The following is a 26,050-nucleotide window of genomic DNA, read 5'->3' on the forward strand; positions in this document are numbered from 1 at the left end:
TCAATTTATGGGTTGGACTAGGGAACCTGTGAAGTCCTTTCAAACTCCATTATTCTAAGTTTCATGTTCTATGTTTTGCTGCTTCACTGTCACAGCCCATCTGAGGCATCACCATTTGCAAATATGGGAAAACTTGTCATGGGAGAAGATGGAGAATACAATTTTACCATCAGTCTTCATCAAGATGAAGTTAGCGGAGTTTAACTTTGGGCTAGGAATGTAACAAAAATTGCAAAGCAATGTTACCTCTTTCAAAGAGTAGCTATGGAAGCAAATCCATTAGTTCAGGATATGTCTGGATGAATCTTTGGTTGCCCCCAGAAGATGCTTTGATTTATACCTTGCTGCTATGTTACAAATTTTTACCCAGCAAAATCTAATTTTAATCCAGAACAAACAACCCAGCTGAACTCCTTAGCTTGGAGACTAGATGACTTTGTGATCACAATAAAAAGTTGAGGATTGCTGGACTATTCTAATGCTTGTTTAATTTTTACATTTTGTCAGCATTGAGCTATTTCTGCTACAAAAGCATACCAAACTAGCACAGGTTGTTTAACTTTGAAATATTTTTCTCTATCACCTCTCTCTCTCTAACTCACTGTCAGGGTTCCAAGTAATATCATTTTTATTGGGAAGCTTCCCAAAATATGCATGGAAATGATGAAGGAGTTAAATTTGATTGATATATGGAGAAGATTAAATCCTGAGAAAAAACAATTTACATTATATTCAAATCCTCATCAAATATGGACATGAGTTGATATGGCATGGATGAATGGGGAAATAGCAAATGAGATAAAAGGGATTGAAATCCTACCCAATGAATGGGCAGATCACAATCCAATTCAGATAATATGGAAGGGTAGGGAAAAACCCAAGAAAAGATGGATGTTAAATACTCAGTTAATAAGAGAAAAAGAATATATTAACAAACTCAAGGATGAATTAAACTATTTTTTAAAAGAAAATAATAATGGAGCAACTACGAAACAAAACAGTTGGGATACAATGCAGGCAGTAATAAGAGGGATAACAATCTCTTATAAAGCCAAGAGGAACAAAGAAAAATACGCCCAGCAAAACAAATTACAACAAAAATTAAGGAATTAGAAACTCAATTACAGAGTACCCCAAGGATTTAAAATTGCAAAATCAGATAACAATAACTAAACATAAATTGAATTAAATTGAACAAGAGAGAATGATTATAAATCTGAATACAACTAGACAAACTCATTTTGAGCATGCCAACAAGCCAGGGAGATGGTTAACATATAGATTTAAAAAAAGGAAAAAAAATGATTTATCAGCTAATAGATGGAAAGGGGATATACAACAAGGGATAGAACAGAATAAAGAAATTGCCCATAAATATTTTGAAGAGTTATATAAAAAGGAAGAAGTTAATGAAGATAGGATAAGAAACTATTTAGATGAAATGAAGGATAAAGCAATTGGGGAAGAAATGGAAGAATTATTAAACAAAGACATTACTTGGTTCGAATTGAAATCAGCAATAGAGAACCAGAAAAACAACAAATCCCCAGGACCAGATGGGAACCCAGGGGAGCTGTACAAGGCAATAGCAGAACAAATAGGACCTCTTATGGTGGAAGTTTTTAATGACATCTTATTGGCAGCCAGGATGCCAGACTCATGGAGGGGGGCATTGATTTCACTGATCCGGAAGGAGGATTCGGACCCCCGATATATACAAAATTATAGGCCAATTTCTTTGCTAAATACTGACTACAAAATATTTACTTCTATTATAGCAAGTAGACTAAAAAGAATTTTAAATGAGCATATACATGAAGACCAAAATGGATTTCTCCCGACCAGAAAAATCAGGAATAATTTAAGAATAGTATTAGATGTTTTAGAATTTTACGAAGCCCACCCCGGAAAACAAATAGCACTTATATTTTTAGATGCAGAGAAGGCCTTCGATAATTTAAGTTGGAAATTTTTAATCCAAAAAATTTATAATATGAATTTAGGCACCAAATTTGAAAATATTATAACAACCATTTATGATAAACAACAGGCGAATATTATAATAAACAGGGAATATACCCGCCCAATAAAAATAGAAAAAGGAGTCAGACAGAGCTGCCCACTCTTACCCTTGCTCTTCATATTATCACTAGAAGCATTATTAATGCGAATTAGACAGAACCCAGACATAAAAGGATTAAAGGTTGAGAAAGAAGAATATAAGTTGCAAGCGTTTGTGGATTATATGATTTTTTTCATTGAAGAACCAATAGAAAGAGGAGAAAAATTGATGAATGAATTAGAACAATTTGGAGCAGTAGCAGGACTAAAAATTAATAGGAAGAAAATGAAATTAATGACTAAAAATTTAACAGAAAAACAGAAATTAGAACTAGAAGAAGTTATGGGACTACAAGTGATAAAGAAAGTTAAATATTTAGGAATATGGTTGACAACACATTGTAAGACACTAAAGGAAAACAATTATGACAAATTAATGCAACAGGTAAAGAAGGATTTAGAAACACAGGGCAAACTGCAACTTTCACTATTAGGCAGGATTGCTGCTTTTAAAATGAATATTCTTCCAAAATTCCTCTATATATTTCAGACAATTCCAATTAAAGTACACAAAAAGGTTTTTGAAGAACTTAACAAAATAACTATAAAATTCATCTGGCAAGGGAAAACACCTAGAATAAACTTAAAGGCAATGCAGGATATGAAGAGCAGGGCAAGGTTGGCACTCCCAAATTGGGAGTTGTATTATAGTGCGGCCTCTTTAGTACGGTTGAAGGAATGGGTGAATTTAACCAATAAGAGAATATTACTCTTAGAAGGCCATGACTTACAGAGGGGTTGGCATGCTTTTTTATGGGATATTGGGAAAACTAGCCAGAAATATTTTCACAGACACCTAATCAGAGATTCATTATTGACTAATTGGAAGAAAATACGGAAAAAACACTGCTTAAAGATACCAATCTGGATTTCAACAATGGAGGCAATGACCCACCCAAATAATCTGGATATTACTAAAATGATTAAATATAAGGACCTATTGGACACGCAAGGAAATCTGAAATCGTGGCAAGACCTTCAAGATCAGGGATTAAAAATTGATTGGTGGGCATATCTTCAAATTCAAAGTAGATACAAACAGGACAAGAAAGAATTTGGAATTAATAATAAACTCCAGCAATTAGATAAAATTGTATCAGTCAAAAAAATTATAATAAATTTTTATAATTATTTATTAGAGGTAGAATTAGAGGAAGAAATTGTTAAAGGGAACATGATAGCCTGGAGTAGGAACCTAGCATGTAGTATCACAGAATGGGAAAAGGTCTGGGGTAGAAATAACAAAATCACAAAATCGGTAGCGTACAAAGCGTATAAAATGTTTGACAGGTGGCACCTTCCTCCTTCGAGATTAGTGAAGATGCACCCCAATATGAGTCCAAATTGCTGGAAATGCAAAAAAAAAAAGGGAACTTTCTTTCATATGTCTTGTAGAGAAGCTCAAAAATATTGGCAGAAAATTAGAAATTGGCTGGAGGAAATGACAAGAGAACAGGTCTAATTTAACCAGAGTCCCTTCTATTAGGGATCTTTGATAAAGAACTACCAAAAAAAGTGAAATATATAATAATACATATTTTGACAGTGGCCAGATTGGCTTTTGCACAATGTTGGAAACAGCCTCATGTTTTATCAGAGGAGATGATTATCCAAAAAATTTCAAGTTGTGCAGAAATGGACAAATTAACCTTGGCATTGAAAGATAAAGACACTTCTATATATTACGACAGCTGGAACTGCTGGTACAAATGGATAGACCAAAGATAGATTTCACACTAAAAGGCAAAAGAAGATATGATAGAATCATAGTAGCGATATACAGATATATGTAAGGATTAATTGTGTATATGGCATAAAATAAGGATAAAAAGGAGGTCTCACAAACTGTTGAAGATGAAAATGTTTTTAATTGTTTTCTATCTTTTTCTTTCTATTCTTTTTTTTCTTGTTTTCTTTTTCTCTCTTGCATTTATGTATGTGTTGTTGGTCTATTTTAATAGTAAAATAAATTAAGTGTATTTAAAAAATATATATCATTTTTATTGGACATATCATATAGGCATAGGCTGTGAAATCTGACTCTAAATGTTCCCATGGTTTTCACTTAATTAAAGTTTTCCTCTCCTTTCCAAACAACCAGACATATAGTTGAATCAAGGTGTTGCCTGGTTTCCTGGTGACTTCACTCATCCTCCCTTCAGCCATCAGTGGGAATGTCCTTGGTTCCCAGGGGAAAATATTTTGTTTTGGCTACAAAACCCCAGTTATCTCTATCCCCCCTCCCTATCCCTCAGCTCCAGTGTGGCAACCCTGAAGCATCAAAATGGCCTCAGTCAGGTCAGTTTCAGGGTTGACACTCAATCTCAAATACCACTAACTGGGCAACTACTCTTTGGAATATCTCAACCCTTTCGACATCTAATTTAATATAGATGAATCAGAAAAGGAGAATCAATGGAGCCTCAAAGGAGAAGACTCACCTGCCATGGCTGTACAATCTGGGGTGGTTGATGGTATCCAACTTACATTCTCCTCTTACTCCATTGGGAGGAAGAGGCAGCACTGAGGACCCAGCCCACAATTTGAATTATTTGGGAAATCCTGGAGGAATCCTGAGACAGGATTCTTGCAATCACATCATGGGATGGGAATTCCCAATTCTCTTTTTCTCTGCATTTTTTCCAAACTTTCTTTGATAACAGAGGATTTGAATAGGAACATTGGAATGCTTCCTTTCCATACAATATGACCATAGATGCATAAGATTTAAGGTCATAATACTGAGTCCTTCTCTTTGTCTGGATGAGGAAGGAAAACAAAGCATGTTTGTTTTGGAGATCAACACAGAGGTCAAAAACACTTACACTTAAAACTTTCAAAGTTGTTGCAATCCACACCCTTCCCATAATGGATGTATTAATCCTATCAATTATTTGTATTATTGCTGCTAACATTCCCGAGGCCTAAAAATCCAGTTGGCATACTCTAATTTTTATTTGACTCTTGATAAGAGAATAAAATATTTTCCTTTTTTCTTGTATGAGAGTTTCTCCAGCACTTGTCTGCATATTTGCTTCTGGGACAGTTCCTGAGAGGACAATGCAAATCCCATTTTTTAGAGCAAGATTTTCCAGGTATCTTCTGAATTTTTCTCCTCTTTCATTGTCCTCAGAAAGGAGGCCAATCCACGTCCATTGGAACTGCAGGAGCAGCTGGGCAATCACTGAATAAAGAGGTTCTTGGTTTGGAGTGATCCGATATGAAAAAGTGAAATGATGGTTTTGCTTGGTCACCTGGTTGATGACACTGTAGTTGATCTAAGATAAAAGAGAAGGTATTGGTAGTTTGTGCCAGTTTTAACGATGAAAGTCAGATGGTAAATCTAAGGGCCTTCCCCCACTGCTGAGAGATGTTTCAAATGATAACTGCATGAATTTTGCAAGTTCCCTTGATGTTCTGTCCTGTTGTCTTTTATGCTCACTTTGAAACCAGGTGTCAACTCGTAAAGCATTCCTGGCTTGCTCTAAAGTTGCCATAAGAAGGAGTGGGGGGAGATTTGATGGAGCAGTTCGTTGCTATGATCAGAAGCACATTCCATGTATACCTTTCTCCAGATTGTGTCTCAAGTTACCAAGCCCAGAGAGGCGTGTTTTCCACACCCCGGCGAAAGTGCTTCATTGGAGAATGTGATTTATGACACACCTTGGGAGGAGGAGGGAAACAGGGTCATATTGGACAGTAAATTATGTAGGGCAGAGCCGACTGAGCTTGAGAAAAGTGCCAACATGTATCCCCTAATAAATAATTGGATTTCTTTTGAAACTCGGCTTGAGGCACATGAATTAATTGGAGCATTTGTCAGAACCCTGACACCAGGGAGCTTTGAATTATCTGTGGGTAATGTTCATTGGTGGTCCTCATAGAGCACAACCTTCTGGTCACATTATAACTCTGTGGGTCACCCATCCACTCAGTCAATTAGTCACTCAGAATAGAGCTGGAAAGTCCTCAGGTCCAACCACCTGCTCAAGCAGGAGACCCGAGTCCAGGCGTGTCAAACTCAAGGCCCAGGAGCTGGATCCAGCCTGTGGGATCCTTAGATTTGACCTGCAGGGCTGCCCTGAAAATAGCAAAGGACCGGCCTGCGGTGCCTCTGCCAGAGAAAATGGAGTTGAAAGAGGGCTGCACATGGCTCTCCCAAGCTGCACATGGCTCTCCCAAGCACTGGCTGGCAGAGGGTTGCAGGAGGCCATTCCAGACAAAAATAGTTTGTGAGGGCCGTACGTGCCCCCCAAAGCTCTGTTTTTGTTGGCAGAGCATTTGGGCCACCACAGGTGCCCCCTGACACAAGTGATGTCATGCTGGTCATGCCCACCTTGGCCACACCTCCCCCTGAGGTCAAACACCAACCTGATGTGGCCCTCGATGAAATCGAGTAACATCCCTGCTCAAACAGGACACCGAATACCATTTCAGACAAGTGACTGTTCAGTCTCTTCTTTAAAAACCCCAGTGATGAAGCACCCAAAATGTCTGAAGGCAAAGCTGTTCAAGTGGTTAATTGTCCTCACTGTCAGGAAGCTTCTCCTTAATTCCATGGTTGTTGTTTTTTGAACAAATTTTATTAATTTTTAAAGACATACAAAACATAAATACACAGAAACACAAAGATAAAAGCATAAAAAATCTCTTTTCTGAAAGTTGCTTAGTCCCGGATTAAAACTCTTGATACAGACACAAATTCAAATTCATATTCATTTTATATACCATTCCATATCTTGTTAACATTTTCAATTTTCTATATAACTTCTCCTCTCTTTTAAATTTTCTCAATTTTATTTTATTTATCTCCTCTCAATTCGAATCATAATATTTATTATTCTTTGTCTGTTCTATTTCCAGCTATCCATTTATCTTTCTTCTTTGGAAAAAACTTCACCTGTACACTAAATGGAGTATGATGCCTTGATCTCTTTCCCCTATATTTATAATACTTAATATAAAACACATAACTTACATTGGGATTCTGTCTGGTACGTTCTAAAATTATACAGTATTATCAAAACCAATACAAATCTATTCATTAATATTGATATTCATTTATGTCTTAAACATTTAACACATTATTTTTCAGTTAAATCACATACTTTTATGGGAGCACCTATTTTCCATAGTTATTCCCCCCCCCCACATCACATATTATAAATCATTATTTCATTACAATGTTCCCCTTTCTCCTACTTCAAATCTCTCATTTCACAAAAAGTTTCACTAGAATAACATAGTCTAATAATTAATATTAACAATCATTTATATCTTAAACATTTTACCCATTTCAGTTAAATATCATGCCTTTGTGGGAACACTTATGCTTTCCAAAATTATTTCCCCCCCCCCACATCACATATCTTAAATCATTGTTCCATTACAGTACTCCCCTTCTCTTAACAAAAATTTCACTAGATTATACTAAATATTTTATCGCATTTTAAATTACATATTATTTCTAATTTTCTATGGTTATTTCCAAATACAAATATCGAAATGCAATCTTATGTACCTTTCTAGAATCCCTTTTTCAATAAAATATTATCCATTATCTCTAAAATACTTTTGCTTCTTTACAACTTGCTCCCCACCATTAAGGCTTCTCATCCCTTCCTTTCTCCCTTGCTTCTTCTTCTCCTTGTCCTCTTTACCCCCTTGTCTCTCCACCTCCCTTTTATTCTGCTTTCCCCCTTTCTGTTGTTTCCTAACATAATGTCCCCTTTTCACCTTATTCTTCTCTTCTTGTGTTGCTTTTCCAGATCTTAAAGTCTTATTTTCCTTTTTCTCTTTCTTTTTCCCTTTTCCGGCCAAAGTTATTTGTTCATCAAAGATGGCTTCTTCTTTGTCCCCATCATCCTGTTGCTCATTCAGCTTTACATAAGTACAAACTGCCATTTCTAAAAATTGAAAAAGAGTGCCAAGGACATCTTTCCCTTCTTGTTTTTCTTTTTCATATTTTTGGTATACAAGTTTCAGTCCATCCACAAGTGATGCCATTGTGCAGAGAAAAAGTTTTCCCAAACAACCACCCGAGTGCTTTTAATCAGAAATAATTCTCAGAAGTTCCAAAATCACCAAACAATCCAAACAGGCTGTTTCTTTTAAATACTTTCTCCTTCACTTTCTCTTTCTGGGGTTAAAGTTTAGTCACAAAATTCCCTTTAAAATATCTCTTTTAGAAGACTTATTGGTGTTTAGTAACTCTTTAAAAATCTAGGCAATCTTCTCCTTATTTTCAATTGCTTCAATTTTTCCCCCCTCTCCCTTCCCACTCACAGCCAAAAAGATTTTTTCCATCTGCTGTCACGTTAGAATGTTCGCAGCTTGTAACTCTTACTAGGAACAATGTATCCTTAGCAGCCTTCAAGATTCAGGGCACTTTCTCTTGACTTGTCCCAGTTGAAAGCAACTTTCATTACTCTTCCAACTTTCTCCCTCCTGCACCTGCTTGTCCGGCTGTAGATTTCTTCGTGGTGGCCATTACTGACCGCCGCTCGTCCGTCTTGGGAAAAGGGGGTTTTGCCGGCTGGGTAGGGGGTCTGCGACGCCCCAAACCCCTGTCCGGATCCCCAGCTGCCTCTACGGGGCAGCTATATCCCCCAGATCCAAACGGATCGGGGGAACCTTGACGGCAAACGCAGCAGGGATCGTGCAGTATCGCGAATCCCTGCCGCTGCCGAAACCTGCAAACCGGAAGTTCCTCCTTAATTCCATGTTGTTTCCCTCCTTTATTAGTTTCCATCCATTGTTTCTTGTCCTGCCTTCTGGTGCTTTGGAAAATAGATTGACCTCCTCCTCTTTGTGGCAGCCTCTCAAATACTGGAATACTGCTATACACTCATGGAATACCTTTTTAAAATGACAAACATATTAATTTCTCATAGATTATTACTGCTTATTTGATTGCTTTATATGTTGGGCTTAAAATATTGCTTGTTATATCTCCACCTAGCAAGTGGTATATAATATTGGTATATTATTTCATTGTCTACATATAATTGATTTCAAATATTTCTGTATAAACTCTTTAATTGGTTGAATTTATTCCAGACATTTGAAATGCAAAAGTCAGTTTAATAACCTCACTTTAAAAACAAACCCCAAGACAACTGGCATTGTGCCAAGCCCCAGTTCAAAATAGGAAAGAATATTATGACATACTTTCTTCTGTCTTGTACTCTAGCGAAAGTATGTAAAAGCTGCTTTATTGAGGTGCCCTCTAGCTATCTTGACCTTTTTGTTTTTTTCTTCATTTCTTTCTTTTGAATTTTTTACTTCGATCTCAAGATTACAAAAATAAGGAATTCCTCACTGTGACAGTTATTAAGAGTTGGGACAGTCTGTCTCCTGGATCTCCATTGCTGGATATTTTAAAGGGAAAATTGGTCTGACCATTCCTCCTCTATGTAAGGAGTTGGACATTTTATTCTATGATTCTGTGAGGAAAAAAAATCTTTTTTGCATTGGTCACTACATTTTCAAAATGTTTAAAAGTCACTGTTCTAACTCTCGTATGTTCTATGACAAAGTCTTGCTTTTCAAAAGTCATCATTTTCAAAATTCCCAGTGGTCGCACCCAGGCCTTTTCTATTACCAGAGGCCTGCTGGCCACATGGCCTGAAGCCAAACTCTTTTACCCAGAAGCTGGAAAAAATGTTTTCCTTAGATTTCACATTTTTATAATTTCCCCATCATTTGAATAAAACACTTCAGCTTCTCTGCCAGTGGGCCAGGCTCTTCTGGAGCTCTGGAGATCTTCAAAAAAATAAGCAATCCATGGGAAATGGGATGTAGGAAGGAAGTGGATCCAGGAGGCTAACAAAGCAGACCCAGTGCCTGTGGAGACCCAGGGCAGGATGTGGGGGGAAAAGAACTATGGGGATCCCAAGGGATTATAAGTGAGTTTGAGGTATCAGGGGAGACTTTGGGTGGCCTTTTCCAACAGTAGGCTCTGCATGGCCTTCCCTACCCTGAGATCCCTGAAATCCCTCATGTGCTTTTAACGACCTGTGCATTCGATTAGCAAATGGTTTGGGCAAATCAGGGAGGGATCACATTTATTTAATGTGATTCAATCAACCGGATCCTCGACTTACGAATATATACACACACACATATATACAAGGCATATGTATATATACAGACACACACACACATACACACACACACATATGTGAGGACGTGGTGGCTCAGTGGCTAAGACACTGAGCTTGTCTATCAGAAAGGTCAGCGTTCGAATCCCTAGCACCGCATAACGGAGTGGGCTCCCGTTACTTGTCCCAGTTTCTGCTAACCTAGCAGTTTGAAAGCATGTAAAAATGCAAGCAGAAAAACAGGGACCTCTTTATTGGGAAGTGTTCCATGTGCCTTTGGAGTTTAGTCATGCTGGCCACATGATCATGGAGACATCTTCGGGCTGTTCAGCTTTCAAATGGAGATGAGCACCACCCCCTAGAGCCATAAATGACTAGCACATATGTGCGAGGGGAACCTTTACCTTTACCTTATATACATATGTATGTATACACACTCACACACACACACATTTTGTAAATTAAAAATTCTTTCAGCTCTTCTAATATTTACTCTCTGACTTTCAATTTATTTAGAGAAATATATACAAGTGGTGCCTTCTAGGCAAATCTGAACAATTTACAACATGGAATTAATTTCATTTGGCTTTATACCTGTGGAATTTTATAGATGCTCAGGACATTGGAAATATGATCAAAGAGTTCAGAATCCATCTCTTCAAGAATAGCCAGCAGGTTCTTTTGTCTTCCATATGTGTAGTCTGGGACGTTTTCCTGTCCCATAGAAAGCACGTCCAGCATGGCCTCATATGTCATTCTTGCATTGAAAAAGTTCTGGTAGATGTTGTAGCCCAGGGTGATGTTGGGTAAGAGCCTTGAATTTTGGTTGACTTCATGAACAGTGTTGAGGTAATTCCCCGTTAGCAAAATGAGTGCACACAGGGAGACATAGTGAGAGTAATGTTGAATAACACACACACACAGCACACAGCTACACTGTATAGTAAAATGTAGGTTTTACTTCCAGTAAACGGTTAAGCAAAGTCCAAACACAGTCCAAGTCATACAGGGTTATAGCAGTCAGTTTTCAGTCCAGGAAAAATCCAATAACAAAGTCCATTATGATAAACAGTTCAGTAAAAGACTCAAATCCAAGAATAACAACGATCAGCAACAGTCAATAGGGAAATGAAGGAACGGCAACACTCTCAACAACAGGACAGAACAACCCAGGTTTCTGTCTCCGTCTTATGGCCATTTGAGGAACCACACCCAATTACAATTTGAGCATTCCCTTAAAGAGACAGTATTAAAATATCTATCCTGATTTATGTATTTTCCAACCCAACTGTTAGGTGACTTACATTCCTAACATTCTCCCCTTAGGGTAGGAAAATATATACAACCTTACATTTTAATTCCATAATCCTCGCAGCAAGCCTTATGCTTTAAAGAGCCTTGGGCTTTTGTAAAATGATCTGCGATGTTATTTTCTGACATACAGTATTCCAGCTTAATCATCTTACTTTGCACACATTGTCTTACATTTAAATATATTAGATCTGTGTGTTTTGATCTTGTCTTAACAGCAAGATTGGAAGCCATCTGTATTGTTGATTGGTTGTCTTCATAAACAACAATAGTATCTGTTACATCAATTCCCATAGCAATTAATAGTTGTTTATAAAAAACTAAATCTGTACATAATAAAGACAAACATGAGAATTCAGCCTCCATTGTTGATAAATTTAGATGTTTCTGTTGAATAGACCTCCATCCAATCAACACCTTTCCCAATAATACTACAGTACCCGATGTAGATTTACGTGTATTTACATCTGTAGCAAAACTTGCATCGGCATATGCAGTTAGACTTAGTTCATCCTTAGGCTCCAAATACAATGCATAATGCATTGTTTGTTTCAGATATCTTAACACATGTTTAGCAGCTTGCCAGTGCCTTTCAGCTGGCTCAGCATTAAACATCACTAATTGGTTAACACTGTATGCTATATCTGGCCTTGACCAATTACTGAGATAAGATAAACTACCAATCAAGGACTGATAAATGTTTGCCGCGTCGAGCGACCGGTCCGTTGATTCGATTCTCCAGTCTGTTGCTGAATTCCCTTCAAGAAATAATTTAGCGGGACCCTCGCAAGGGTGAGTGCCAAGGCACAAAGAAAAAGACACAAAACAAACAGTTTCTTTAGGTGAGGAAACACATCGCGCCTGGGGCAGATGGAATGGTCCCGGCCCCGATTGCTTTGCGCTGTCCTCTTTTATTGTGCTGTTTTCAAGACGGGGGTGCGGGGTGATTGCAGGAAACAAAGAAGTTATAGGGTTAATCATTAAAACCAAGGTACGTGACACAAAGAGCAGACTACATGACTGATAGTTTTCAGGTAGACATGTCCTAATACCAAATACACAGTTTCTAGCTGACACAGACTTTTGTAGTTAATCCTGTCAGTTCAGTGGAATTTGCCCTGAGTGGTGTACGTGCTGGGCAAGATTTGTTCTATGGCAAAATAGCTAAGGCAGAATAGCCACAATTCCTCCTTTTCTTTATTTTTGTGCTCATGATTCTAGGTAGAGTCCTTTCTCCTCTCGAGTAGTCCCATAAGGTGGCAACAAACCCTTCGGTTTGTTGATGCCTTGCAGAACCAACTCATACGAGGAAAAGTCCTCATCCCCCGAGTCGTGGCTGGGCAGAGTTAACAAAATTTCTTTGGGAGAAAAGGAGTTAGTAGTGTCTACTTCCTCCTCTGACTCTAGGTCAGAGGACCATTCCAGCAAAGGTTTTTTGGCAAGATCTTTCGATGCAATGATAGATGTGAGAAAGCTAACCGATTTTTGAGTATTGTTAACTTCATTATCAAGGGTATTCAAACGATTTTTCAAAAAGGTAAGTAAGCGTCCTAGTACACATGGGCCAATAGTACAGGCAAGAAGCAATAGCACAAGAGGACCTATTAGGGCAGACAATAGGGTGGTTAACCAGGGAGAAAAATTAAACATGCCTTGATACCATGGCTGACCTTGTTGTCGTTCATTCTCTCTATCCTTCAATCGTTTACGTAATTCAGCCATGGAATCTTTGACAATTCCTGAATGATCAGCATAAAAACAACATTCTTCCTTTATTGCTACACATAGTCCCCCTTTGTTTAGAAATAACAAATCTAGACCTCTTCTGTTCTGAAGGGTCACTTCAGCTAGAGATGAGAGAGAAGTTTGGAGAGCAGAAATTGAAGTCTCTATGCGTTTGATATCTTCATCTATCTGTAAACTGAGGGTTGCTAATTGTTGATGACCAACAGCTAGAGCCGCTACTCCAGTGGCTGCACCAGCGGCTCCAAGACCCAGCAATACAGATTGTGTTACAGCTGTTATGACTTCTCGTTTCTGACGAAGGGGAATTTGTGGAGGTTCAAGTTTGTTAACAAGTTCCGGCCCTGGATAAAAAGTGATCTTTGGGAGCAATTTTACCTGAATGCAAAAGGATCCCTGAGCAATAAGAACATCACCATGGGCACAAGCGGTGGCTCCTGTGGAGCAGGCCCATACAGAATTATTACCTGGGATAAAGAATTGGCCCTTGAGGCGAGCCGTGATATTGCCATTGGAGGTGGTGTACAGGGGACCGTAGCCTCCAATGTTAAGGTTTGATCTTTCTTTTGGTAAATATACATTACAGTGATATCCAGATGAAACATTCTGACAATATTGGGAGTAATTGGCAGGGATGTGTCCTAGGCAACATCCCCGACCGACTATGTCAGTGATAGTGATGGAGGAAGTGTTCCATCGGCATTGTGTGTCACTGGTGGAGTTACTAATGGGTTCATTGGAAGCTACTGCATCGTAGAATGGTGGCAAATCAGATAAGCAAAGCCAACATTGATCAGTTTTGGATGAATCATTAAGTGTAGTTGCTAGCAATGTGAAAGAAGAATTGACCAACTGTACTAATGGATTCACCTGGATATTGGGTTTTTGTAGAAAGATTGATTTCAAATTGGGATTGGGACCAACATCGTAAGTGGACATGGATATCGAGAGGCGAATTGTAAAAACATTCCCTTCATCTCCTTGACCATCCCACTGACGCCCTCCCCAAGTAAACCCAACCATCCATTGTTTTTTTGCAAGTGTCTTTCCTTGTGCAGTAAAAGTGATTATGAGTGGATTCATTCTCTGTCCGCAACAAGGCCATGGAGAGCAGGGAGGCTGTGCTTGGGCACGGGTAATATGGATATAGTCATTTTTGGTAGGTGCTTCCCACCAGATATGACCTGTGGATACACAACTCCATTTTTTACAATATCTGTCAACTACCCCACCGCAGGCGGAACGAGAAGTGCCAGTACTGTGGGCAGGGCAAAAATATAGTCTATAGTTGTCAGCAGGTGCTGGAGAGCAGGAGCCTTGCTTGTCCCATGTATCAGCTTGCAATTTTTTGTCTGCGAATTTTTCGACTCCTGTTCCCATTTCAGCAAAATCCATGAAAAGCGGAGGAAACCATGGCCATCGAGTATAGTTAGTGGTGGTATTTAAAATTTTTCCTTGAAAGTCAAGGATAGTCCAGGTATAAGTTTGAGGTTGATGTTCATTTGTAGAAGATGGTTGTATGCTTCGAGGAGTGCGACGATAGCCAAATCGTGGAATAGCATGAGACGCAGGCTGCTGGAACAAGGTAAGAGTCAATCGAGAGGAAGTGGCGAACCCCTTGACCATTTTTGTAATTTCACATTGGTATTGTCCAAAGTCACTGGGTTGAACTTTCCATAGGACTAATGTGGTGGCATGAAAATAAGAAGTAATAGAATAGTGAGTGTCCTCTGCAAGCAGTGTGTCATTACGGAACCAGCGCCAAAGGGTGCCCTTCTTCTTAATTGGAGAGCGTTGCAAACATTCCATGGCGTTAGAGATGGAGCTGTCACCGATGATGGCAGGATACCGAAGATGGCGAGCTCGAATGAGAGCCGTAGTCTTGCGATGAGTGTCGTCATAGATGAGGTGGCGTCTTCGCGCGACAGGTGGTTTGTAGCGATCAGGAACCCAGGAAGATGGATGATGCCATATGCAGGTGGTGACATCACAAGGTGGAAAGCAGCAACGAAGATGCCATCGTATTTTGTCCCCAGGAAAAGATGGCTCAGAATTAGCTAGAGAGGGCAATGTAAGGAAAACGGAGGATAGTGGAGGAGATGCCACTGAAGGAGTGGAAAGCAATAGAACAGTGTGATTGAAATAGGTGTGATTGTGGAAAAACCCCAAGCAAGAATAGGAACCTACAGTAAGCGGAGTGACATGTATAGTTAAAAAGATTAAACAAGGAGAATAGTAATAGTGAACAGTTATGTCAGAAGTAGGAGGAAGGAAACGACCGTTGTGTTGGAAAACATAATTACATGCAGGAAGGAGATTATCTTTAAAAACAAAGGTAACAGTGTCAGCAAGGAAAGCAAAAATAGCATCAGGAGATGCCCTAAATTGAGAAAAGACAGGAAGTATCGATATCAGAAGAAAGATTAGGGTCAGAGTCAGGTTTGCCATGGTAAGGTCTGACACAGCGAGCAGGAACCCAAAGCACTCGATCAGGAAGTTGGACAGCAGCGTAACCCTTTCCCCAGGTGATGAGCTGTGCAGGACCTTTCCACGCAGGATCTGGAAGCTGTCTGAAATAAACAAGAGGACGGGAAGAGGGAACTACTGGCTTGGTGAAGTGGCGAGAAGCCGCTGTGGCAGGAGGAGAGCCAGTAAGATTGAGAAAGTTAAGAGTGTAAAGACAAACATTTAAGATATTTTGCAACGTTGGGAGGTTCGGGGGCCTGAGCCTTTTTTCCCCAAGTGTCGATCAAGGGCCTGTTTCAAAGTTTGGTGCGATCTCTCCACAATCGCTTGACCTTGGCTGTTGAAGGGTAAACCGAACTTATGGGTGATGGCCCATTTATGACAAAACTCAGCAAAGGGAGAGCTGACATAAGCAGGACCATTATCTGTTTTGAGAATTTTTGGACATCCCAACGTTACGAATGTTCGAATACAGTGATTAATAACATTTTTTGTAGCCTCTCCTCTTTGCAATGTTGCTATAATAAACTCTGAATAAGTATCTACTGATACATGAATGTATTTCCAGGGAGCAAAGGGAGGATAATGAGTGATATCCATTTGCCACGTATCACAGGCTTGAGTACCCCTGGGATTAACGCCTTCAGGGATACCTTTGGCCTGCAAGCTACATGTTGGACATTGTTGAATTATTGCCGTGGCTTCTTGATATGTAATTCCAAATTGTCGCACTAGGGCTTTCCTGTTTTGATGAAAATAATCATGACTCTCCCCAGGTGAAGGCTGTTGGAGAAGGGGAGAGGAGGCCATAATTTTACAAGCCTCGTCTGCCATATGATTGCCTTCTGCTAGGAATCCAGGTAATTGCTGATGACTTCTGATATGGGCTACAAATAAGGGTTTCCCTCGTTTTTTCAACAGGGTCTGAAGCTGCAAAAAAAGTGTTATGAGAGAGGGAGGGGTAACAGGGGAGATATATGCATCGAAAATATGAGCAACCATCTGGGTAACATACATGCTATCAGATATTACATTTAAAGGTTGTTGTGAAAAAAGAGACAACGCCAATAGGAAGGCAGCTAATTCAGCTTGTTGTGCTGATGTTTGTGAAGTAGTTAAACGTTTATGCCATTGAGCATTTTCGTACCATGTACATGCTCCAATATTTTTTGAACCATCAGTAAATACAGTGAAGCCTTCCTTCAATGGCTGTTGGACAAAAGGTGATTGTAAAACAAAAGGAACTGTCCGTAACACCTGCAGTCGTGAATCAGAGGGAAGGTGGCACGACACTTGGCCACACCAATCTTCCAACGCGTCCTGCAGGGTTGTGGAAGTCTGAAAAAGAGGTTCCCATTGAGTGATCTTAAAAGGAATATACAATGTAAAAATATCCATTCCCATCAGGGCTTTGGTTCTCTTACGCCCTTTTTCTATAAGAGAGGCCATTTGCGCTGCTCTAGTAAAAATAGATGTTTTTGGAGTGTGTGGTAGGTGTAGCCATTCCAAGATATGAAGATTTCTTGCATCTGATATTTGGACAATTATTGCAGTAAGTAGTTGATGAGTGGAAAGGATAGCAAGAGAAGGTGGTGTGTCTGTGAGTGCACGGTTTACCCATCGGGTGGCTAGGGCTGTGTTTACTTGTTGTAAAGCCTCTAGGTGCTGATCTGAAAGATAGACCTTATCTGCTGGATTTTTCAATCCTACTAGTGCTTGAAAGAGTGGTGATAGCATATGTGTGGTTAGAGCAAGATATGGTCGAGCCCAGTTAATAACCCCCAAGCACTGCTGTAATTGTACCAGCGTGGTTGGCTGGGGAAGTGTGAGTGAAGGGATATGTGGAGATGCTGTGGAAGCTAAAACCTTGTGGCCTAAATATTGCATCGGGTAGTGAGACTGGATTTTTTCAGGTGCTATATGTAACCCTGCTTTTGCTAATATGGTCAAGAGGATCGGGAAGGTTTTTTGGACCGTCCCCTTTGGCCCATCGGCAGCGATTAAGATATCATCCATGTAATGATATACAAGAAAACTAGGAAATTGAGATCGATAAGGCCGCAGAGCCTCATTGACAAAAAATTGACACATAGTTGGTGAATTTAGCATACCTTGTGGAAGAACTTTCAATTGATACCGAGAGGTGGGTTTAGAGTTGTTAAGCTCTGGTACTGTAAAGGCAAAGATGATCCTATCTTTTTGTGCCAGAGGTATGGAAAAGAAACAGTCCTTTAAATCTATTATTATGAGATCAAATCCAGCTGGGATCAAATTAGGATTGGGCAGGCCACACTGCAGGGGTCCCATGGGCTGAAGAATGGAATTAATGGCCCTGAGATCTTGAAGGAGACGCCATTTGCCAGATTTCTTTTTAATGACAAAGACAGGGGTGTTGTAAGGACTGGTGGATGATTCAATATGTCCCTCTGTTAACTGTTGATGGACAAGAAGATGTAAAGCCTCCAATTTTTCTTTGGTGAGAGGCCATTGATCCACCCAAACAGGAAGAGAGGTTTTAAGAGTAAGGGATAAAGGAGAAATAGACATTTAGATAGAAAAACTATGGTAGCTGAATATAAGCCTGAAATTGAGAGAGTAAATCACGTCCCCAGAGGTTACAATGTAGAGGAAGGATATAGGGTTTAAGATAAGCAGTTAAGGTAGAATGCTTAATAGAAGCGGAGAGCCAATGAGAGCTGACCTTAGCAGCTTGGGCCCCACCTACGCCCTGCACTGAAGAAGCTTCTGTGAGAGACCAAGAAGAGGGCCATTCAGAGGAACGAATAACAGAAACGTCTGCACCGGTGTCAATCAGACCATCAAAAATGCGACCATTGAGTGTGGCAGAAAGAGTGGGTTTTGAAGCTTGGACAGGCTGCTGTAATGCAAACAAGGAGAGGGGTTCAAAAAGAGGCAAAATTATAAGCGTAGCCACTACTGTCCCCTTTTTTAAAGAAAAACAACGATCCCCTATTGCAGCCAAGGCAAGATTATTAAGAGCAGAAGAATCATATAAGTAAGGAGCAGCAACCACACCCTCTATGGTAAGGGAAGAATTGGGAATAAGTAAGACAGGTGTGGAAGGAGGCAGAGGTTTGAAAAGCGTTGTAGTTAAAGGAAGAGTGAAAACAGCGCCAGGATCATCATACACAAGATCCTCTAACAGCACAACAGGAAATGTCGTGGCAGGTAATTCAGCCTTTGTGGCGGGGTTAGCTGAAGACCCCTCAATTAGTTTCCCGAAGGCTGAGCGAGAGGAGGATTAGAACGACATTGTGAAGCCCAATGATAGCCTTTCCGGCAGCGAGGACAGATGGTTTGTGGCTTAGATGAGGGAGGTGGACCTCTGGTTTGGCCACGAAGAGCGGCCCCACCCCTGGCATACGACATTGATTTTTAAAATGTCCGGGCTTGCCACAGTTAAAACAATTGTCGTTGCGTGTTACAGCGAGAGCATTGGGAGGAGAAGTAGAGGCGGAATTAGGATCCGGTAATGAAGCAGTGATAGCAGTAGCAAGCGCATTCATTTTATGAGTGGTTGTTCCTACAATTCTACAGAGTTGTAAAAACTCAGCCAATGTCACGTCTGGCTTATTAGCGATTGGCTGTAGAATTTTTTGACAGTCATGATTTGCGTTGGAAAAAGCCAATTTTATAAGTAACTCTTGTTTGGCAGTAGAATTATCTATCTGTCGATCTAGGGCTGTCTGAAGGCGACTGATGAATGAAGCATATGGCTCATCAGGATTTTGCATAATTTTCAAAAATGCTTGGGTGGACTGCGAATCTGAATCATCCACTCGCTTTAAGGCATTCATAGCACACATATGAATAATGGCAAAACTGCGACGGGGGGAATTTTGTTGTTGTGCTAGAGTAGAGGATTGACCTTTTCCCATTAAATGATCTACAGTTACTCCAGCAGGCAAACCCCTACGATTTTCAGCCTCAACACCTTTTTCATATTCAGATTGCCACACAACATATTGCGCCGGAGTCATAAGCATAGAGAAAAGCATTTTCCAGTCATAAAGTAACATAACAGTATTAGCGGTGACCAAAGAATCAAGTATTCCCCGAGTATAAGGAGAGTGTAATCCATAATTTGTAACTGCATCTTTTATATTTTTTAAAACTTTAAACTCAATGTTGCTGTGAACATTGCCTCCCGCTGCACCAGGGATAATAGTCATAGGATAAGCAGAAGGATCTTCTGTTTCTAAAGGCAGAGGTGATGACAGAAGATTAGTTATAATACCTCCCACAGGTTTCATCGGAAAAGGGTCAGGAAGAGAAGACGGAGCGGAAGGAGAAGGGAAAGAAATGTCAGGATACGGAGGAGGTAAGGAAGAAATTGTGACAAGATGAGCCGCAAGAGGCTTAGTAGTTTTTGAAGGAGAAGGGGAATCAGAGGAAACAGGGGAAAAAGAGATTTCAGGAAGACTAGAAGGCGGATAAACAGTGGTTATAGCAGCCATTATCGCTCTCCAAGAAATGAGTATATCCATGGGAGCTCTAGGAATTTCGTGTAGATATTTCCCTAATCTTTCCCATAGAGAATGGCGGAGAGTTCCCGCAGAGGGATAGGCTGGACAATGTGCCTCTATGTAAATTATAAATTTATTTAAAGATTTCTTAGAAATAGGGTACACAGTGGTACCATTGATCTTTTGAAAGGAATTAGCCTTCTTCACCAAATCGTAAAGTTCGTCCCTATGTCCTGACGAAACCTTGGAAAGTGAGGAGCCCATTACTTACGTTCGTACGGAGCCTTTGCCAGGTGCGTAGAAATGGGAGTGAAGGCGATGCACCCCTAGACAGAAGTCACACCGTGAAACTAGAGAATCGAAGAATCCCGGACGAGCCCCCAGTTGCCGCGTCGAGCGACCGGTCCGTTGATTCGATTCTCCAGTCTCTTGCTGAATTCCCTTCAAGAAATAATTTAGCGGGACCCTCGCAAGGGTGAGTGCCAAGGCACAAAGAAAAAGACACAAAACAAACAGTTTCTTTAGGTGAGGAAACACATCGCGCCTGGGGCAGATGGAATGGTCCCGGCCCCGATTGCTTTGCGCTGTCCTCTTTTATTGTGCTGTTTTCAAGACGGGGGTGCGGGGTGATTGCAGGAAACAAAGAAGTTATAGGGTTAATCATTAAAACCAAGGTACGTGACACAAAGAGCAGACTACATGACTGATAGTTTTCAGGTAGACATGTCCTAATACCAAATACACAGTTTCTAGCTGACACAGACTTTTGTAGTTAATCCTGTCAGTTCAGTGGAATTTGCCCTGAGTGGTGTACGTGCTGGGCAAGATTTGTTCTATGGCAAAATAGCTAAGGCAGAATAGCCACAAATGTTCTTATCAAAAACAGGACTTTGAACATCACTATGGCTAAACTCCTGGCTCATCGGTGTTTTAGCCGGTTTACAAAGTTCCATTTTAAAACTTTTTAGTAATTGGTTAATTTTATCTGCCTGTGAGATTTTGTATCCTCCCCTAGATTTATCTATCTTTAAACCAAAATATTGTTTAATTTCTCCTAACTGTTTTATCTTAAATTTCTTCTCTAACAGTGATATTATTTTAGTAGCTTCTTGTTCAGTTTTGGTGATTAATGCTATGTCATCAGTAAACAAGAGCAACAATGACACTACACCATTACTTTCCTTTTTAAACAAACATGGATCAACCATGCCAGCTACAAAACCTATCGTAGTTAATTCCTTAACTATACATTGGTTACACTCATATCCTGATTGCTTCAAACCATAAAGACTCTTTTTCAATCTCCAGAAATCAATTGTATTAGCATTTTTTATACCTAAAGGTTTCTTTAAATATATAGTGTGTTGCAATGGTGCATGCAGACATGCTGTCTCTACATCTAAATGATTTATAATGTATTTCTCCTTAGCTGCCTACACTAATGCTGCCCTTAATGTAGTCACCTTCAGACTCGCACAAACACCTCATCATAGTCATTTGCTGTCTGATTGAACCCTTGTGCTACTAACCTGGCTTTATGGGTAACAGTCCCACCTGTCTTCAGTTTATAAATCCACTTACATCCTATGGCATATTTACCAGATGGTAACTTAACATTTTCCTATACCTCCAACTTTTTAATGATTCCAGTTCCTTATCCATTGCTTCCTGCCAAGCAGCCTGATCCTTAGCAGGATACAGTTTCAGTTCATTATAGTTACTAGGAACTGTATTCACTTGGCATACAACACTAGCCTGATATCTATCAGGTGGTCATGTTACTCGGGTTGAACGTCTGGGTAATACAGGGCTTACTAGTGAACTCTCCTGTTCCACCTGCTCCTGTTCTTCTACCTCCTCCTGTGCCTGTTCTCCTACTTCCTCCTATGCCTGTTCTTCTACCTCCTCCTGTGCCTGTTCTTCCTCTTTTATGGCTATTGATGGTTTAATTATTTCATCTTTAGGGACTACTTGGGTATCAATAATGACATCATTGCTGAATACCTGTTCCAGTTTATTCCACCCAACGTGCTCAAGAAATTTTGCACTAGTGCTACAATAAACATGAGCTGTGCCTGGATCCCAGAATCTAAACGATGTATGGTTGGCTTCATAACCTACAAAAAATAACTTTCTAATTATTTTGTTAGTTGTCCTTTCAGTCTTACTTGTGAGGGAATATGCACCCATGCTGGAGCTCCAAATGTATGCAGATAACTTAAATTTGGTTTTCTGCCATGCCAACGAGTGAAGGGCAATTCACCAGTTGTTGTGTTCACCACATTGTTTAACACATGGTTGCTACACGTTATGGCCTCACCCCACAGTGTTTGAGGCAAACCTGAATCAGATAACATAGTGCGAGCCATAGCTTGTAACATTTGCCCTTTTCGTTCTACAAACGAGCTATGTTGTGGTCTGTAAAGTGCAGAACGTTTATGCTCGACACCAGCCAATTTTAACATAGTTTGGAATCTCTTGTTAATAAACTCAGTCCCGTTATCAGTAACTAAAGTAATTAGTTTACTCCTCATTTTTCTCTTAGCAAATCTTAGCCAGTTAAAGAAATGTTGGAATGTTTCTGTTTTGTTTTTCATAAGATAGCAGAAAACGTACCGTGAGTAATGATCCAGTATACTCAAAACATAGTGGGCACCTCCCAAACTAGGTTTCTTAGGACCAATTATGTCAGCAAACACAACTTCTAAAGGTTCTTTGGTCTTAAACCCATTCAGTCTTTTTGCTGGAGTAACCTTGCTTTTCTCCTGACTATAAGCATTACAGTTTAAATTAACTTGCTACAGGGTTTTAATTTTACTCCCTCCGACAATTCAACAGTTTGTTTCAACATTTTGAAATTAATGTGCCCTAGACGTCTATGCAGTAAATGTATACATTCATCAAGACTCACATCAAATCCAAGAATAACAACGATCAGCAACAGTCAATAGGGAAATGAAGGAACGGCAACACTCTCAACAACAGGACAGAACAACCCAAGTTTCTAGCTTCGTCTTATGGCCATTTAAGGAACCACACCCAATTACCATTTTAGCATTCCCTTAAAGAGACAGTATTAAAATTTCTATCCTGGTTTATATATTTTCCAACCCAATTGTTAGGTGAATTACCTAACTGGGCAGAATGTGGTAGAAGGTGTTCTCACTGCAACGTAAGAAATTTCATCATCTTGTTTTGCTCTATATCAATGATTTATGTGATCAACTTAAAAGCAATTGTGTTCGTTTTGCCGATGACATAAAATTATTCTATTCTACAGATAATTCTGTTGTTGTGCAAAGTGAACACGTTACTGAATGGTCACCTATTTAGCAACTTCAAATTTCGATTAATAAATGCTCTATGTTACATATTGGTAAATGTAATTGGTAAATGTCAAGCTAGGTGGCATTGATCTAGCAGATGACCCTCTCCTTGTTAAGGAACTAGGTGTACTTATCTTCGACTATTTATGCTCCACTGTAACAGCGTTGCTAAAAAAAAAAAAAAAGTATTAAGAGTTGTAAACTTAATTTTGGGAAGCTTTTTTTCTGGAATCATTGTATTGCTAATTAGAGATTACCTATTTGCAAAGCTAATATATCACTCATATCAATTCACAACAATCCATAAAATATAATTAAAATCATACCCTTATCCCCAGGCACCAGACTACATATGCTCACAGCTCGCAACCCTTATTCCTAGCCCAATGCTTGGGGGGAAATCTGTATCTTCCCACTCCTCCAGAATGTTAATAAGGGATGCTACCAAGTACATATTGTGTATGTTGTGATTATATTATATGATTTCTTCCTGTTATACTACCCTGGAGATGACTAACAGCTGGATTCAAATGCTGGATTAGCAAAAGGTATTACTGATCTGAAGAGGGATATCTCTTCAACTAGACATTTTTAGACTTAGTGATTTGCTGCAGAATATTTAAAGTTATTGTCCTATATTCTACAGTTAACTCCAGTTAATGTGATTCCTCTGTGACTAAACATTAACTTATCACATAAAGTCTCTCCCCTCCTTGAATTTGGTTTTTAAAAGGTATCCCTTTTATTTAAACCAAAAGGAACAGGGAAGCCACAAAAGTGGCAAAGGGTGGAAAGAAAAAGTGGAGAGAGTGGTAGGAATTATAGAGTAAATGTAAGGAAGGGGAAGAAACAGTGGGGAGAAAATACAAGAGATACCACTCTGTTCTAAGGTATTCATTCAATTACTTTATTGGGAGTTACTCCTTCACTATTATTAATAAATACTTATCTCAAACGATCTAAGCCCCAGAGCTCACTGTAACAACATTGCTAAAAAGGCATTAAGAGTTAACCTTATTTTGTGAAGCATCTTCTCTGGTAACATAGAATTGCTAACTAGGACATACAAAACCTTTCCCAGACCAATTCTTGAATACAGCTCATCTGCCTGGAACCCACACTGTATATCGGACATTAACACAATTGAGGGCGTTCAGAGAAGTGTACTCCACTCCTCCACTCACAGTAGAATTCTGTATGCCTCCAAACTTGAAATTTTGGGCTTGGACAATCTGGAACTCCGCTGCTTGCAGTCCGATCTAAGCATAATACACAAAATGGTCTGCTACAATGTCTTGCCTGTCAACAACTTCTTCAGCTCTAACCACAATAATACAAGGGCAAACAATAAGTTCACAACTCAAGGTAAACTGCTCCAAACTCGATTGCAGAAAATACAACTTCACTGAAAGAGTGGTCAAAGCCTGGAACACCCTACATGACTCCATTGTTACAGCCTCAATCGATCACGACTTCAACCTCAAACTGTCTACTGTGGACTTCACCCCATTCCTAAGTGGTCCTTAAAGGCGGCATGCATAAGCGCACCAGCGAGCCTAAAATCCCTGTCTTACTGTACCCATTTATCTGTATTTACTCCTTTTGTTCATGTTTATGTTCATACCTATACTTGTTACCTTGTACATGTTTGACAAGCAAATAAAATAAATAATAAATAAATACAATAAATATGAACAAATAAGTTGCTGACTCCACAGTCCGTCCATACAAAGAAGGCAAGACAAGAAACAACAGTTGGAAACTAACCAAGGAGAGAAGCAATCTGGAATTGAGAAACTTCCTAACATTGAGGACAATTAATCAGTGGAAGATCTTTGCGGACAGAAGTTGTGGGTGGTTTTTAAGAAGAGGCTAGACTGCCACTTGCCTGAAATGGAATAGGGCCTCCTACTTTGACAAGGGGGGGGGTGTCAGCTTTCAGCCCTATTCTGATTGATCTCTCTCTCTGGAGGCCTCAGGAACCTATAGATCCCTTACCTGGGAAGAGGGACACAAGGTCCTTTTCCCACTGGCCTTTCAGTGACCACTTTCTACCACCTGTATTTTCCAGGGGGTGGGCAGCTGGGAGGCTGGGGACGCAGCTGCAAAGCCAGTGAGATCCTGGTCAGCTGTATGGGAAGAGTGCCAATAACTTCCCATGAATGATCAACATTTAAGGACAAGAGAAATCAGACCCCTCACATCCTGGACAGAAAACTGTTTCAACTCCTACCCTAAAAACAAGGTAAACCAGAACAACCAGACACAAGGACAGTTTTCCCCTCGCACGCTATCATGCTTCTAAACAAATAATTCCCTCAACACTGTCCAACTATTTACTAAGTCTGTATTACTGTTACTATTAACCTTCTCATCGCTCCTTATCACCCATCCCCTCCCACTTGGGACTGTATGGCTGTAACTTTGTTGCTTGTATGCTTACGATTTATATTTCCTAGCAAGGGTTGATTGCTTATTTGTACCCTATGACTAT

The 26,050-nt window shown here is 39.8% G+C and overlaps 2 protein-coding genes across 2 annotated transcripts in view; one reads left to right on the plus strand and one right to left on the minus strand.

Annotated features, from left to right (window-relative positions):
- LOC148131621 (vomeronasal type-2 receptor 26-like) overlaps positions 1 to 10,979 on the minus strand; it is a 29,685-nt gene extending 18,706 nt beyond the window's left edge. The window contains exons 1-2 of the mRNA XM_087953957.1: positions 10,818 to 10,979; positions 5,067 to 5,399 (exon numbers count right to left, since the gene is read on the minus strand). Coding sequence (XP_087810083.1) covers positions 5,067 to 5,399; positions 10,818 to 10,979 — 495 coding nt within the window. The remainder of the gene's footprint in view (positions 1 to 5,066; positions 5,400 to 10,817) is intronic.
- Positions 1 to 26,050, plus strand: part of LOC113426308 (uncharacterized) — a 532,245-nt gene that overhangs the window by 332,703 nt on the left and 173,492 nt on the right. The gene's annotated exons all lie outside the window — the stretch shown is intronic.

The sequence above is a fragment of the Notechis scutatus genome, chromosome 2 (assembly GCF_049901735.1).
Source record: "Notechis scutatus isolate UNSWTSFEM ecotype Mainland chromosome 2, rNotScu1.2, whole genome shotgun sequence".
NCBI lineage: Eukaryota > Metazoa > Chordata > Lepidosauria > Squamata > Elapidae > Notechis > Notechis scutatus.